The sequence below is a fragment of the Oryctolagus cuniculus genome, chromosome 10 (assembly GCF_964237555.1).
Source record: "Oryctolagus cuniculus chromosome 10, mOryCun1.1, whole genome shotgun sequence".
NCBI lineage: Eukaryota > Metazoa > Chordata > Mammalia > Lagomorpha > Leporidae > Oryctolagus > Oryctolagus cuniculus.
In genome coordinates, this window is record NC_091441.1 from 117910875 (window position 1) to 117926526 (window position 15652).

Sequence of the window (15652 nt, forward strand, 5' to 3'; positions counted from 1 at the left end):
GAGCAAATACAGTTTACTGGAGGAACACGATGTAAGTGGCGGGGTTGGGATTTGAACCAGTGTGCTGCCTGTAAGAGCCTGAGGTCTCTATTACAGGTGCATGTGTGTACACGTAGGTACATGTGTGTGCAGGTGTGTATGCTACTGCTAAAGCTTTCTCTGGATGGGAGTGTCTGGGCTCCTCTGGCTGTCTTCCGTGGATGTACCTCTTCTCAGGACCGAGTTTTGGATGCAGAAGATGAAGTTGCACAGGGCACCAACAGTCAAACACTGGCGTACAATGCATTCTGCAACTCAGTCCCCACAGCCTTTATGTGATTAAGGAGCAGAATTGACAGGGCTGCGAGCAGGGTCACGTCAGAGCAGGGAGGGGTCTGGTCACGTGCTGAGGGCGGTGCTCAGCTCCATAAGCGGATGCTTGGGAAACACCCGGGAGGCTTCCTGGAGCCTGGCCTTCATCCACTGTCACGGGAAACTTCACGTTTCCGTTGGGGAGGGAGGGATGTGGAGACTACGCACCACTGAGTTCCTTGACAACCCTGAGTTCTGCGCCCTGACCCCTGGTTCAAACCCTCTCTTCTATCCACCAGTGCGATTCCCACAGAGTTCCCCTCCTATACTTCTAGCACAGAGAGGCCCCCAGAGCTGACCCACAGACCCCATCACAGCTGCATCCCCTCAACAGGGGCACCGGCGGGGGTGGGGGGGGGCCCTGAGGCTGGCTGGCTGCGGCGGCGGCTCTGTCCTGGGAGGAGATGGCCCCCCTTTCTTCCAACTCTGCAGCCAGCAGGTGTCCCCTGTCAGTCACCTTGGTGGGCAGTCTCAGGCATCAGTACCGAGAAATGCCACTTAGTCATGCGGCCCAAATAGATGCTCTCTTGTTAAGGGCATCGTCAGCCAGGAGCCCTTGCTGTGTGCCCCGTCCTCTGGTGTCTGTGACATCAGCACCACCCCCCACACACACACTATACACATACACACACACACACACACACATATATATAAAATCACCATCACCACAATGTGCAGCTGTCTCAGGCCACCTGCTCAGTCTAGACAACTGGTCTACCACCACCGCTCTGTGAGAAGAGGCTAGGGTAGGGGGTACTGATTACTGGTGGGACTTGAGTTGGCAGAGGGCTCCTGGCCTGGGGCCTCTTTCTACCCATTGCCTCTGCTGTCTTCTTCCCCAGGGCTCTGTTGGAAATGTGCTACCTGGGAGGAGAACTCTTAACCTGACTTCCTTGTTTCACTGTGGGGCTGGGCCATGGCTCCGAGGGTGGGCGTGTGTGTCGGGGGTGGGGCTAGGACACAGCATGGGGCACAGTGGACACAGTGACTGTCCGTGGTCTCTCTCCTGCCTTAGGATAAACAGATTCCACCACTCTGAAGGTCAGACCCAAGTGCTCCCTACTTGTCCTGTGTTCGGCACTCACAAACGACAGATAAATACTAGATAGATAAATACTCCCCACGCGGAGAAGCAAGAACGAGTCCCCCACGAGTGAGGCCGTGTCAGCAGCTGACACCAGGTGAGGGGAGGGCTGCCCTGGAAAGGGCACCGAGCAGGCCCCCATGGCCTGAGCGTGGCTGTGGCCAAGTCCACGTTCAGCGCCAGAGAGAAGGTGCTGTCATTGAGTATCTTGTGCACTGTGTGCGCTGCAGGGAACCTGAGCTAGGTCTTCACGCTCCAGCATGCGATGGCTGTGGGACGGCCGTGCAGTGCTGTTGGGCAGACACCCCGACAGCAGGGAGGAACGCTCCTGGAGCACGCGCTGCACATCCAGGCAGCACACACCGGTTCTCGCACAATCTGAGTTCCAATGAGAACTGCAGATGAGGGGCTGGAGGCCCGAATGACTGAGGCCCCTGGGCAAAGTGTACAGGCCCGGCCGATGGTGGAACCATGGGTCACACCACACCTCTGTGCCTGCAGGTGTTGTGTGTTTAACCACGCCTCCACAGGAGCCCTGAACCTTGTGGCCGAAGTCCAGTTCACAGCCAGAATGTTTACTTGGTCTGCTGAGGTTCAAGGCCGGCGCAGAGTCGGGACACGCTAGAGCAGACGCCCGCCTCTTTCATTCACAAAAGATGCTGTCTGTGCATTTTGCTCCCGGCCCCACCCACTCATATCCCAGACCTGCAGAAGTATCCTCCTGCCTCAAGTCCCAGCCCCAACAAGCAGGAGACTGCAAGACCCTGCTCAGCTCTGTTAGACACTGATCGGCCTGCGTCTGTCTCTAGAGATCTTACACAGTTCCCAGAGAGGGGGAAAAATCCACGAACAAACCCACGCTCCTCTGTGCTTCTCAACAGGGACACCCAAAGGCAGCCTTTGCTCTCTCTGCCCTGAGCAACCTCATTGTCTTTTAAAGCTGCCCCAGCTGGGGGCCCCCGGAGTCAGGCGTGAGCAGGTGCGCAGAGATGCCCAGTCCGAGGCCACGCTCAGCCCAGCCCAGAATTTCCTGGAAGCCCCAGGGTTGTTTTTCAAATGTCAGGATAATATGTGTGACTGTGTAAAAGGACTCGCTATCAGCCTCTCGCGAGAGTCCGTTCTAGAACAGCGGGCGACTCTAGCAATACTCCGCGGCGTGGCTGGGGCTGGCGGTGGGTGGCAGGATTCCCCAGCTTGGTGTGCTGTGGCCCCTGGGGATGCTGGGCAGCCTCTGGGAGGCCGGCGAGTCAGGAGAAGCTGACCCGGGGGGAAGCTGCAGCAGTGCCCCTAGCCCTCTCCAACACACTCTGCTCTGGATGAACAACTGCTTGTCTCTGGCCCAGCTGGGAGGGGCCGGTGTAGGATCAGAGAGGCTCAGCTGGGGTGTTTTCCATGTCCCACGACCTGCATGCTCCTGTACAGCGCCGAGGGCGCCAACCTGCAGGGAGCAGTCACGCGTCTGTCCTGTGTCCTCCCGATGCCCAAACACGCTGTCCTCACGGAGGGCAGAAGCCACGTGCATAATGGATGTAAGAACAAATACAGCCCTTCTGGGGAAACACGGAAGGCAGTTGCTTGTCATGTAAAAGAGCCGGCAGGAGCCAAGCAGTGTGCAAGTTGTGTTTTAACAAAGCTCCATAATCAGATGCTCGGTTCTATTTTTGTGACAACACAGCTTCCTTATCAAATATGTCCGCATGGCTGATACATGTGACCCAGCTTCCTGTGTAACTCTGCCCATGAACGTCTGATGGAGAACAGTCTCGCAGGCCTCCACCGCTCTGTGCTCCAGGGCACCCCACATGCTCCTGGGAGGGGCAGAAATGCCGTCAGCTCATGGGGCTCCCGTGGAAGGGGCTGGCGGTCCCGCACCTGCTGAGGTCGGGGCAGCTGGTGGCCAAATCCTCTTGCTGTTGTCAGATTAAAAGAGGGGGTGATGTTTCCAAATAAAGGACCAGGGAGAGGGACGGCTGTCACTCCCCGCGGGGAGGTCCTGGTGAGCCACTCTGCTGCCTGCTCCCAGGGGCGTGGAGCTTTGGGCTTTGTTTGCCATAATCATTCGCTCTTTGAGAGATGGCCTCTTGCCAAGGGGAGGCCAGCGGGACAGAGGCGGATGGGAGCCCGGTTCTCACCAAACTCTGCCCCTTCCTAGGGAAGTGACCTGCCCCACGTGCACAGCCAGCCGCTGCTGCGGTGAGTCAGTCGCCCTGCCACACACGCGTCCTTAGTACTGACATGGCTGTGGATGCACGCTGGGGACACTCAGAGCCCCCTAGGTCTGTGACTCACTGGGGCCAGTCTCTGCTTTGCCGTACACAAACTGTCTTGGATGTGAGTGGGAACGGAAGCGTGGCTCTCCTCCCGGGGCGAATAGCGTCTCTGCTGGGGAGCGCACGGCTGCCCCCCTCCTTCGCTCCTGGCTGGAATGTGAAGGAGGGGCACCCCACAGCAGCCTGCGTGACAGCACCCCCTTCCTGGGCCCAGTCTCTGCTGAATTCACTCTGTTCCTTCCTGGCCGCTGTTGGAGAGTTAACGTGGACAGAGGGGCTGCCCGGTTCTCTCGGAGGGGAAGACCAAAACCATTTCCCACCTTGCCATGCGCGCATGTGCAGGGGAGCTGCGACTGGACCCTAGATCAGAGCCCAAGAGCCCTGGCACCCCAGGGATCCACACCCGGGTGAAAGTTAACCGTGACTCCGGCCCCACCTGTTCAGACACCTGCACACCTGCACGAGGACCTGCCATGTACAAGGGAGTGCCTGTAGCACCTGCTTCCGCAGACCCTTTAACACAGACACGGAGAGTTTTTCATCCCCCTTCTTTTAAACACGGCTCTCTTTGGAGCCAAGGGCTCGTACACCTATGGGCATGTCTCCAGCGCCTTGGCTGTTACAGTCCCCAAGTGACAGCTTAATATGTTTCAAGATTGAGGGAGCCCAGGACAATTCTGGAGGAGCTGTGTTTATCTTGGACCGGCTCACCCGGGCAGCGTGCCCGCGGCTGTGCACCGTGCAGGAACTGGAGGCGGAGGCAGGAAGAGCTGAGTACAAGAGGTGGGACTAACCTGGCGGGCAGGAAGGCTGGGCGGCTGGGGGGAAGGGTGGGGCTGAACCGGGCAGCACACGCAGGCAGGAGACATGTGCTGTGGATCTCTTTGCTCTGGGCCTGCCTAAATTCCTGAGAATGGCTCCTTGATGCACAGGGCTTCCCGCAGAGCCTAGCAGGCGTCGACACCCCTTCTCAGTGACCGCTCCCGAGGAGGTCACCTCTCTGGGCTTCCGTGTCCCCACCTCAAGAGTGACAGTCAGCTCCAGGCCCCTTCCAGGCCTACGTCTCTCCACCCCCAGGTTCAGAAAGGGCCCCTGATGCCTGTGAGCAGGTTCTGTGTGTGGGGGTGGAGAAGGCAGGCCGGGTCGCTGGGCCCTGCCCGAGCGTATCGGGGCTGGGCCGCTGGCTTAGGTTCGGGCACAGACAGTTGGGTGCTCTGCAGATGGGACAGTTGTAAACAGGGCTCCTTCCAGCACCCACACATCACCGGGGACGACCCTGGGAGCATCCCCCGAGAGCAAGCCTTTTACAGACTCAGGTTGCTAACTGTCTCGGCCACTCTGGGAGGCAAAAAGCTGGTGCCGCCTCCACCACTTTCAGGAGAGGCCGGCGCACAGACTCGGCCGCTCACCAGCTCGCTGGGGTGCACACGGCTAGGAGCCGGGCACCGAGATCTGCATCCAGACACGAGGCCGCAGCCTGTCTGTGTCACCAGCATTCTTAGCAAACACTAGAATGCAGCCGTGACAGTGGCTCGTCCCAGCAAGGGAAATGGCATTTGGCCTTCGAGGCCCTCTTTCACCCAGGAATGCTGGCCATTCCACGGCTCCCAGAGAACGCTCTGTGCTAGCAAACTTCTCTTTCCTACCAGAAAAACAAATGATGGCCCCAGGACAGCCACTGGGAGCCCCTGGCTGAGCTCACGACAGGGCGGTCGGGAGCTGTTCCTAATCTCTGCCTCTCTGGGCCAGACTGTCCCTCAGCCTGCCTGGGGCTGCCCTGACTTTGGGCTCTCATCTTCCCCTTGAAGAGCTTTCATGACTTTTTAGCTACTGGGGGCTCCTGGGGCTGCCCTGGGCACTGGGCAGTGGCCACAGGGTCCGTTTGAAGCTGTTTCTCATTTTGTAAATAGGTCGCTTGCTGCTCTGACAGTCTATGAAATTGTTTCAAAATCTCCAAGTCTGACTATGCATCCAGAGGCTAAATGCTATTAAAAAAAAAAAATCCACCCCCCCCCCCACCATTGGAGATTCAAAAAGTAAACACACAATGAAACCGCTTTAGCAAGCTGTTGATCCCACACAGCACACTTAAAACCCACGGCGGGGGGGGGGGGGGGGGTGTCAGCTGCTCCCTTCCCTGGACTGCTAGTTGAAGACACCACTTATTCTTTTTTTTTTTTTTTTTTTTTTTGACAGGCAGAGTGGACAGTGAGAGAGAGAGACAGAGAGAAAGGTCTTCCTTTGCTGTTGGTTCACCCTCCAGTGGCCGCCTTGGCCAGCGCACTGTGCTGATCTGAAGGCAGGAGCCAGGTGCTTCTCCTGGTCTCCCATGGGGTGCAGGGCCCAAGCACTTCGGCCATCCTCCACTGCACTCCCGGGCCACAGCAGAAGACACCACTTATTCTACAAAGTGGCAATCTTCTGGCTCACTGCTACTTTCTCCAGAGGTGTTTAAAAAAAAATCTGCACGTCAGTACCTACTGCATTCTTTGTCTAAGTCTGCAGGTGAGTCTCAGTGCCAAGGAAGTGGGCAATGGAGAGTGACAAGGGCAGGCCCCACCCCTAATCCAATCCTTGCAGTCTCCTGTGCAAAGGAGAAGGAGGACAAGGGCCCGTCCAGGCAAGGCACAGGCAGGCCTTGGGGGTGTCGCTTCCCAAGCCAGCCAGCGAGCAGCTCCGACTCCCAGTGCCCCCTGCTCACCCCCTTTCCAAGGACACCACAGCTCCGCTCCTCTGCCTGGGATGGGGAGGCCATCCAGACACACAGGTCTCACGAGTTCCGCATGCCACAAGTGGACAGACACCCTAGGTGACCCGCTGGGGTGCTAGAGCCGTGACAAGCCAGGGGGACTCCTGCCAACATGGAGGGACATGATGCCGGCATCACCCGGTGCCCGGCCACAGGCCTAGACTCCATGGGGAGATGACGTGACCCCACCGGGAGTGGGCAAGGGGCACGGTGCATTCCAGAGAGGCCAGGATGAAACCTGCCTGGGTGGATCCGTGGCAGGGGAGGGCCCTGGGACAGGCATCAACAGAAGGGAACAACTGCAGTGCCAGGCCGCCAAGTGGCCGGCGTGTGTGCTTTTGATCCTGACCTTGTCTCTCCACCTCTCTCTCTCTCTCTCTTTCTCTCTCTCTCATTTGGCCCCACAGGTAGTGGCAGATGGCCCTGCAGGACCAAACCCCAGCTGTAATCAGAACTTAGCAGTGGCTGCTTTGGGAGCTGGGGCCACAGTGTCACCGTGGCAGTCACCCTCGCGTTAGCAAAGAAACTGAGGGCAGGAGAAGTGGCTCTCGAGGGGGCGCGGCCCAGGGGCGGAGCGCTAGAGGCTTCGATGACACCGCTGCCTGCGGGAACCCCAACTCCCTGGGTACATTCCCTTCGGAGCCCCACGCCTTCCGGGGCTCCAGCCTGTGCCCGCCCCAACATGCGCTCAGGTGGGGTACGTGCGCGCTGGGCGGCTTGCGCCCTCCTGCAGCCATCCACCCGCGTCCACCCGCGTCCACCTTCCAGGCTCCGAGGGGGACGCGACACCAGGTAAAGAAGGGGTTGTGTGCGCGGAGCCGGCAGAAGCTGTGACCCCGTGGTCAGCGCGGTGCACCCCGGCCGCAGCGTCCACCTCTCCGGGCGTCGGGAGCCGGAGGCAAAGGCTGGCCCCAGAGGGCCACAAAATACAAGTTTCCCCGAGGACGAGGGCGCTCCACGAGACCCGCACCCAGCGACGAAGCGGAGCGGGGTCCCGGCGCCCCCTCCTCTCCACCTCCAGAAGACTCCGGCGGCGCAGCACCCCGCTCCCCGCTCACCTTCTGAGCTCCTGCGCGCAGGTCCTTGGCCACCTTGGCCATCTTCCCGGGCAGGGGACGTAGGATCGCTGGCCGGGCTCACACCGCGAGGAGAGTTCTGCGCGCAGAGGGCGCCGCGCCCGCTTTAATCGGCGAGCGGGACTCCCTCGAAAACCGCGCCGGCCAATCCGCGCGCGCGGCCGCGCCGGGCCAGCCAATCGTAGCGCGAGGCTGCCCCCCGCAGCCCCCCCCGCGCAGCGCGGCGCTGACGTCAGCGCGGCCGGCCCCGCCCCGCCCCGCGCCCTCCTCCGGCGCCGCGGTCCGCCTGGGTCAGAAGGGGCCGTGGCCGAATGCGCGGGCCGAGGTATTTTTAGTGATGCTGCGTCCAGAAATAGAGGCTGAGCCGGGATCCCCTGCCCACCCCGGCCCGGGGGCGCAGGGGCAGGTGCGTGGACCCAGGAGGGGACAGGCGAAGCCCGGAGTGGGGTTGGATTTCTAGCTGTATTGTCTTGACGTGGTGTTGAGGTGCGTTCTCTCTGGCCCGCGAGCCAGAGGACACCCTGGGGACCCGCTTCTCACCGTGGTCTCGGAGTGACCCCTAGGTGGGGCGGTGATCAGGCGGGGCACCCTGGCGTTGTCCACCGCAGTCTTGGATTTTGGTGATCTGCAGAGAAGGTGGCATCCCGCCGGCCTGGGCGTGCTAGCTTCCATCAGGGTCCTGGCCCTGCACCCTGTGATGTCACAGCTCTTACAGCGCGTGGTGGGTGGGCCCAGGCTCCGCAGCCAGCCTGTGTTGGAGAGCCAGAGAGCGCTTCCATCCACTGGTTCACTCCCCAGATGGCTGGGGCTGGGCCGGGCGGGAGCCTGGAGCCTGGAGCTTCATCAAGGCCTCACCTGTGGGTGCAGGGGCTCAGGGACTTGGGCCATCTTCAGCTGCTTTCCCAGCGCATAGCAGGGAGCTGGATCGGAAGTGGAGCAGCCGGGACGCTGAACTGGTGATGGTTCAGGATGTGGTGTAACCAGCTGCACAGAACACCCGCCCCAGAGACACCTTTTCCAGCGACAGCTGGCTTGTTTTTCTTTTTTCACAGATTTCTCTAATCGATTATATAAATGTGTGCGTGTTGCTATCTGCTCGCTATAGCCCCACTCCCTTTACACAACAGAGGCTAGGATTGCGTTTGTGGAGTGACCAGAGGTCGCATTCCGGCTTTGGGTCAGGTGAGCCGGGCAGACGTGGTGCCGTGGCGCACCTGGTGCGGCCGGGTCCCGTGCACACCTCTGACAGGGCCGTGCGTGGGCGGGGTTTGTGTGAATGCCCCTTTCAGTAGCGAGTCCTGGGAACAATGGCGCCGCACGGGCCGCCTGGCCAGCTCCGAGCCTCTACTTCAGAGCGGTGGGAACAGCAGCCAGGAGCCTCACAAAGGCCAGCCTTGTGCCTTTCACACATGGGCGAGAGCCTTCCCCGTGAAGTCATTTCCTACTCCTGCCCCAGCCACCCTCCTTGCCCGTCTTGAGAAATCCTTGTTGCGGAGAATAATTGCTGATTTTGTTGACTTTGACACTGTGTAGTGCCAACCCACAGCTCCCCTGCCCCTCTCTCTCCCCTTGGCTCCAGGTGCGGTCTGCAGATCCTGAGCCTGTTTGTCAGAACGTGGGGCTGGGCGTGGCCCTGGCCTCCTGTCTGGAGGACCTGCAGAGAGTAGGGAGCACACGCCTGCTGGCAGTACAGCAAAGCCTCTCCCAGCTCTCCATGCTGACTGTGGCCTTTTTTTTTTTTAAAGAAATATTTTATTTATTTATTTGAGAGTTTGAGTTACAGAGAGAGGGAGAGACAGAGAGAGGTCTTCCATCCACCGGTTCACTCCCCAGATGGCCGCAACAGCCAGAGTTGGGCTGATCTGAAGCCAGGAGCCAGGAGCTTCTTCCAGGTCTCCCATGTGGGTGCAGGGGCCCAAGGACTTGGGCCATCTTCCACTGCTTTCCCAGGCCAGAGCAGAGAGCTGGATCTGAAGAGGAGCAGCCAGGACATGAGCTGCAGCCCATATGGGATGACATAGGAGACATAGGCTACTGTGCCACAGTGCTGGCCCCAACCGTGGCCTTTTATACCCTACTCAACCCACAGACCAGGAGTCTGATAGTCACAGACTCAGCGGCACACCTGGGCACACCTGGACAAGCTGTGACAACCTGGGACTGTTCAGGATCCTCAGCTTCACTGGAGCTCTGGGTCCTTCTCCCTTCTCTTGGGAAGGACATGGGGTGTCTGTTGGAGGCTGCAACGGGAGAGAGATCGGATTTCCCCCAGGGCCACTGCTGTGTGCTCCTGGGGCTTGTTTCTAGCATCCTGTCTTCCACCCAGCAGTCTGGGCACCGGTCTCAAGCCAACCCTGTGCTAGGTGGGGTGACACCCAAGGGCATGAGAAGGATGCCTCCCCTTGGAGAAGACACCCACCGCTGGGGCTGCCTGGGTGACAGAGCTCTCACCTGCCTGACGTCTAAGGCAGCCCTGGTCTCGGAGAAGATGGAGACTGTGAACAGTGAAGGGCTTTGTGCAAGGTCATGCGGCTGGCGGGAGGGGAGCTGAAATGCTATCTCAGATCCCCCCTGCCAGGATCATGCAGGACGGTGCCAGGAACAGGCAGCACCTGGAGCCAGACGCTGCGGCTGCTGTCGCCGTCCTGGCTGGGTCCTGGCCGGGTCCTGGCCGGCACTTCTGCCTCTGCGCGCGTGGTTTCCTCTCCATTCATGAATGAATAAATGAAGGAAGGAAGGAAACCCTGGATGAGGAACGGCTATGGCTTGGGCCCCGAGTGCAGGATATGACACTGGATGAGATGGGGAAGGTCCTTGCCCTTGTATACTTCGAGTGGGGGACTCAGTGTTCAGCAGGTGACCAGGTACTTGGATGAGGTCCTCAAGAGGGCAGGGGGCACCTGGGAGAAATCCATGGCGGGGGAAGGGCTCACCGGGTGGCATGCTTTGGATCAGGTGGTCCTGGGAGGCCCAGCTGAGGGTGTGACGGGCTGGGCTTGAAGGAGGAGAATGAGTCAGCTGAGCAGTCACCGAGGAGGGAACATTCCAGGAGGCTGGAGTCATGGGTGCAGAGACCCCAGCATGGGCCTGGGCTGGGTGTGAGGGAGGGATCAGGGTCACCCTGGGTGCTGTGAGCCACGCTCAGGCATTTGAGTTCTGTTCAGAGAATGGTGGAACGTGACCCCTCAGTGCCTTCCACGTGGGACGCATTATGAGCCATGCTTGGGACTCTGAACTTGGCCATCACCTCGTTTGCAGACTTTGTATCTCACAGAGCATCTGCGTGGCGTTGTGCTTGCCCGTGGTGGACACAGAGAATGAAGATGTTCTAGGTTGTTTCCTTTGCATGACATCGGTGAAACCTGACATGTGTTTTATCCGTTCAGTACAGCTCCATTCAGATCAGCCCCGTTGCAGATGGCTTGGGAGCCGTGTGTTGCTGGTGGCTACCAAATGGGACACAGCAGTGATGGGCTATTACGCAGGGGTGTGATGCTGTTTGATTGACTGCATCTCGCGGCACAGACTCTAAGAGGTGCTCGTAGAACCCCGGGCGCCCGTGAACAGCACCTCCTGGTCAGGTGCAGGGATGGAGAAGCTGGGCTCTGAGAAGTGATTCATCTGCTATGCGCCATCATGTGTCTAAACCCCGTGCAGGGAGGCACACTTGGTCTGCCCAGTGAGAGCTACAAGGAGGCAGGCCAGGACCTTGAACTCAGACCTTTCGGTCTCGTGCCAGACACTTCCATAAATCCCCAGTAATCATGGCTCACAAAGATGTTTTTATTGTTACAATGTAGCAACCATGGCCCAGCTGGTGTCCGTGTGTGAGTGTGAGGGATGGATTCTAATTGCTTATGATTTTACAAAACCTAACTGTGTTCATTACAAACAGGGAACACTTAAGTCTTGGCAGATATAAATAATCCATGGGCCACACAGTATACTTCAACAGATGGAAATCCTTACAAACCCCATAGTGGATTGTTTCGATTTGTATCAACTTGGACTATCATTTATACCATATGTATCAGAGTACTTTAGAAGTGGGATTGGCTGGCGCCGCAGCTCAATAGACTAATCCTCCACCTGTGGCGCCAGCACACCAGGTTCTAGTCCCAGTCGGGGCGCCGAATTCTGTCCCAGTTGCCCCTCTTCCAGGCCAGCTCTCTGCTGTAGCCCGGGAGTGCAGTGGAGGATGGCCCAAGTCCTTGGGCCCTGCACCTGCATGGGAGACCAGAAGAAGCACCTGGCTCCTGGCTTCGGAACAGTGTGATGCAATGGCTGCAGCGCGCCAGTCGCAGCGGCCATTGGAGGGTGAACCAACAGCAAAGGAAGACCTTTCTCTCTGTCTCTCTCTCTCTCACTGTCCACTCTGCCTGTCAAAAAAAAAAAAAAGTGGGATTAAGGGGTGTAGAAGGTGAAGCCTCCGCCTGCGTTGTTGACATCCCATGTGGGTGCTGGTTCAAATCCCGGCTGCTCCACTTCTGATCCAGCTCCCTGCTAGAAGGCCTGGAAAAGCAGCAGAAGATGGCCCATGTGCTTGGGCTCCTGCACCCACGTGGGAGACCCTGAAGAAGCTCCTGGCTTCAGCCTGGCCCAGCCCCAGCTATTGTGGCCATTTGGGGAACGAACCAACAGATGGAAGATCTCTCTCTTTCTCTTTCTCCTCTCTGTATCTCTGCCTTTCAAATAAATAAATAAATCTCTTTTCAAAAGTGGAGTTAAAGGATAAGTTTATTTTGGTGTGGTTTGAGATCCATGGATGTGAAGGACCCTCCAAACGTTCACGGGAAATCCATGTTAGGAAACAAAATGCGTGGATTTCCAGCTGTTTTTGCACCAAAATAAACTGATCTTTTAGTTTCATTTACTCATAAACATTTTAAAATACTCTTGTATGTTCACAAGTTAAATTTCTTTGTTGTTCACAAGTTAAATTTCTTTGGTTTCCTGCTTCAGTTTTTGAATATCTGATTTTCTCCATCTCTTTGGAGACTACAACAGCTGGTTAAAAACAAACCACGGTTGCTGGGCCCCAGCAGTGCCCTGCCCTGCAGTCTCAGATGGGCAGGGAAGTGAGCAGAGGGAATCTGCCCGCTGTGAGATCACCATGGGCCAGGAGACCACAGTCCTGATTCTGAACCTGCTGCACGTGTGTGCTGAATTTGCCTGCACATCAGGCCTGGTGGCCCAGTGGCCTTGTCCCCTTCTCTGTATGACCTACAAGGAAATCTAGATAGCTGGTGTTTTGAGCAAGACGTTTGAGTCTCAGAGTCTCTGCATAAGTGAGCGTCATGTGTTTCATTTCATCTGCGTCGAAAATAAGTCCACTTCTCCATCTCCCGCTGTTGTAGCAGAATTCCAAGAGGATCTGCAAAGACCCAGGTCCTTGGATCTTCTGCTCCCGTGAGTCTGTGCGGCCCCTTGTTACCAATCAGTGGGATATGCCACAGCCGTTGGGATCTCCCCCCACCTTTGTCTTTAGGCAAAGGCGGAGGGATTTTGCAGAAGTAATTAAGCTCCTCAGAAAGGAAGGTGTGCCTGAGGGCAGCTGACAGTCAGATGGCGAGGAGGGGCCTGGAAGTTGGAGAAGAGCATCGTCTTGCTCCCTGTGGACCTGCCACTTTGCAGAAGCAGCTGCAGTGGTCTGTGCACATGAGAGAGAGTAAGTTCTGCCAGCAAGCATGGGAGCTGGAAGGGGGCCTGAACCCAAAGGAGACCTTGCATCCCTGACACCTGCATTCAGGTCTGCCAGGACCCTGAGCGGAGGACCTGGCTTGGTCGTGTCCTCGGTTCCAGTCCATGCAGGTATGGACCATCCTGACACCCGATGGTTTGACTTTGATTTTTCAATGTACGATGGTGAGAGAGTGGCCCACGTGCAGTGGGCACCACACTTCCCAGTGCAAAGCTGTGTGTTTGCTGGGGCTGGGGCTGTCCCATCTTCTCTCTGATGCCAGGCAGCATGCTGGGCCACGAAGCTGTGACATGTAGCAGGTTAGGGGCTGTCAGTGCGTTCTTGACTTTGAATTACGATGGGTTTTTCAGGACTTAATGCAACTTAAGCTGAGGAGCATCTGTATAAACGTATTCACTCCCCCAGATGCCCTCGATGACTGGGCTCAGCTCCAGCTGGGAGCTGGGAGGCCTGCACGTGCGAGGCGGGAAACTCCAGCTACTGGAGCCGTCGCCTGCTGTCTCCCAGGGGCTGCTGGGATGGGGAGCAGAGCCAGGTTTTGAACCCAGGTAAAGGAGGGTGTTTTAAACTGCAAATTCACACTAATTTCTTCTACAGACTAGAAAATCAATGTGATATCATCCCCGTTCTTGGGTCTGTTTTAGTAAGCTTTCTGCCACTTCTTGGGGTGCGGCATTTGGTGTTGAAGTCCCTCCTCCCACTCTGGCCGCATCCTGGGGCAGTGGGTCCCTCGAGGTCACAGTCCCCCTTCTGAGGCATCAGTGGGATCGCAGCCCTGGTGCTGAAAGAAGTCACCACAGGTCGCCAGGTCCTCTTGGCCGCTCCGCGTGTGTGTGAGCAAGGCTCTCCCACCTGGTTACAGCTGCAGCGGTTCTGGGGCTGCCCCAGCCTGGGGAGCAGGAGGTGGTGGACCCGGGCCTCCCACCTGCTCTGTGTCACCAGGGCTCTGAGAGTCCAGGCCTCACAGCATGCCCAGGTGGCCGGCACAGTTGCTCCTCCTCGCAGAGAGACCTCGGGAGCTCTGTTGCGTGGAGTCGGCTGCCCGAGGCCTCCGCAGTGGCTGGGCCCCACTCCCAGCCTGGGGGTGCTCGGGTGCTCGGAGCCCTGGCTTCAGGGCGAAGGCTTAGTCTGGACAAGGTCGGGAGGGGCAGGACACCTGACCTCTGACAGTTGCTCTGGACGTCCTCCACGTGCCTCTCAGACCCTGCTGGCTCCGGGCTCTGTGCTGGCCTCCTGTGCTGTCTTCCCCTTGGATTCAGCAAGCGGGAGGCCTGGTGGGGCTGTGGAGGGCGTGTGTTATTTTCCCCGCTTTCTGTTGGCCCGGGGAACGTTCTGCCAGTGGCTGTGTCCCCAGCCCACAGCCCCAGTGCCCTGCAGTGTGGTGATGGCACCTGCAGGCCGAGGGCTGCTCCCTGCTCCCTGCTGTTGTGACCTCATGGCGCCTCCCTCTGCCTTGGGGCTCCTTGAACCCACATTGTCCTTTCTAGACAGCACCTTCCTTAGCGTGTGTCCAGCAGGCCCCTGGCCCATGCAGGAGCAGGTATGGGCTTGGGAGCTGACCATAGCACAGCCGCCTCTGCTGGCTCCGCTGTGGACGGTCCTGGGTCTCGGTCACGTTCTCTGAGGCTTGCAGTTAGCGTAAGGAAAGCAGGGAGAGGCCTGGGACAGCAAGGCTGGCATAGGGGTCCTCTCCGGAACCTGGCAGTGCTGTTCTTCAGCCACCGACCGCGACACCAGGCCCCCAAGCCCTTGTGCCTTGGGCTCCTCATCTCTGGACAGGGGACTTCTAAAAGTGTGGGGGCTTCCTTATTCAAGGAATGTGAAGAACAGGAGAATCATCCCCAGCGTGACAGAAAATAGCTCCAGGGGCTGCACCAGGCGGTGGCACGCGTGGGCAACCTGGCCTTGTGAGAGCTTTGCTTCTGGCTCCACCTACTTCTTCTCCCTCAACTGAGGACCGGGTCAGTTCCCAGGCCATCATAATTCTTAGACTCAGCAGTGCTTGCACAAAACAATGGCCTGTCAGTTGGGGTGATGGGGAAAACATAATTCATAAGATAGTTGTCAATCAAAATCGCCCTAAAAAAGCAGAGCTGGTGGCGAGGCGTGGATGTGGAGCCGCGTGCGAATCACGGTCCGTTTGGTGTGGCTGTAACAAGGGGCCGGGACTGCAAAATGCGACAGAGCTCTTTGCAGCTCACGGAGCTGGGGACCTGGCGCCAGGTGATGTATTCCTGCTGCATCGTCAGAGGGCAGACGGCGCCCCTAGTGAGATACAGCGGGTGCACCTGCCGGGTCTCCTTCCCTTATCAAAAGCCATTGATGCCAGCCTGGGGGCCACCCCCTTGTGACCTCTTCGCATGCTGATCACCTCCAAATGTGAGAGGGGACTTCAAAAGTTTGTGGAAACATGGAAAGAAA

General features: G+C 58.2%; 1 protein-coding gene and 1 long non-coding RNA gene across 2 annotated transcripts in view; both read right to left on the reverse strand.

Annotated features, from left to right (window-relative positions):
• The window catches only part of LMCD1 (LIM and cysteine rich domains 1), a 39965-nt gene extending 32308 nt beyond the window's left edge, over window positions 1–7657 (reverse strand). The window contains exon 1 of the mRNA XM_002720619.5: window positions 7513–7657. Coding sequence (XP_002720665.1) covers window positions 7513–7554 — 42 coding nt within the window. The 5' untranslated portion in view covers window positions 7555–7657. The remainder of the gene's footprint in view (window positions 1–7512) is intronic.
• Window positions 7658–9259: 1602 nt separating this feature from the next.
• Window positions 9260–10050, reverse strand: LOC138844153 (uncharacterized). The gene is made up of 3 exons (XR_011379679.1): window positions 9982–10050; window positions 9666–9770; window positions 9260–9500 (listed from the first exon to the last, which is right to left on the reverse strand). It is a non-coding gene; the product is annotated as an uncharacterized lncRNA (long non-coding RNA).
• Between the last annotated feature and the right edge of the window lie 5602 nt (window positions 10051–15652).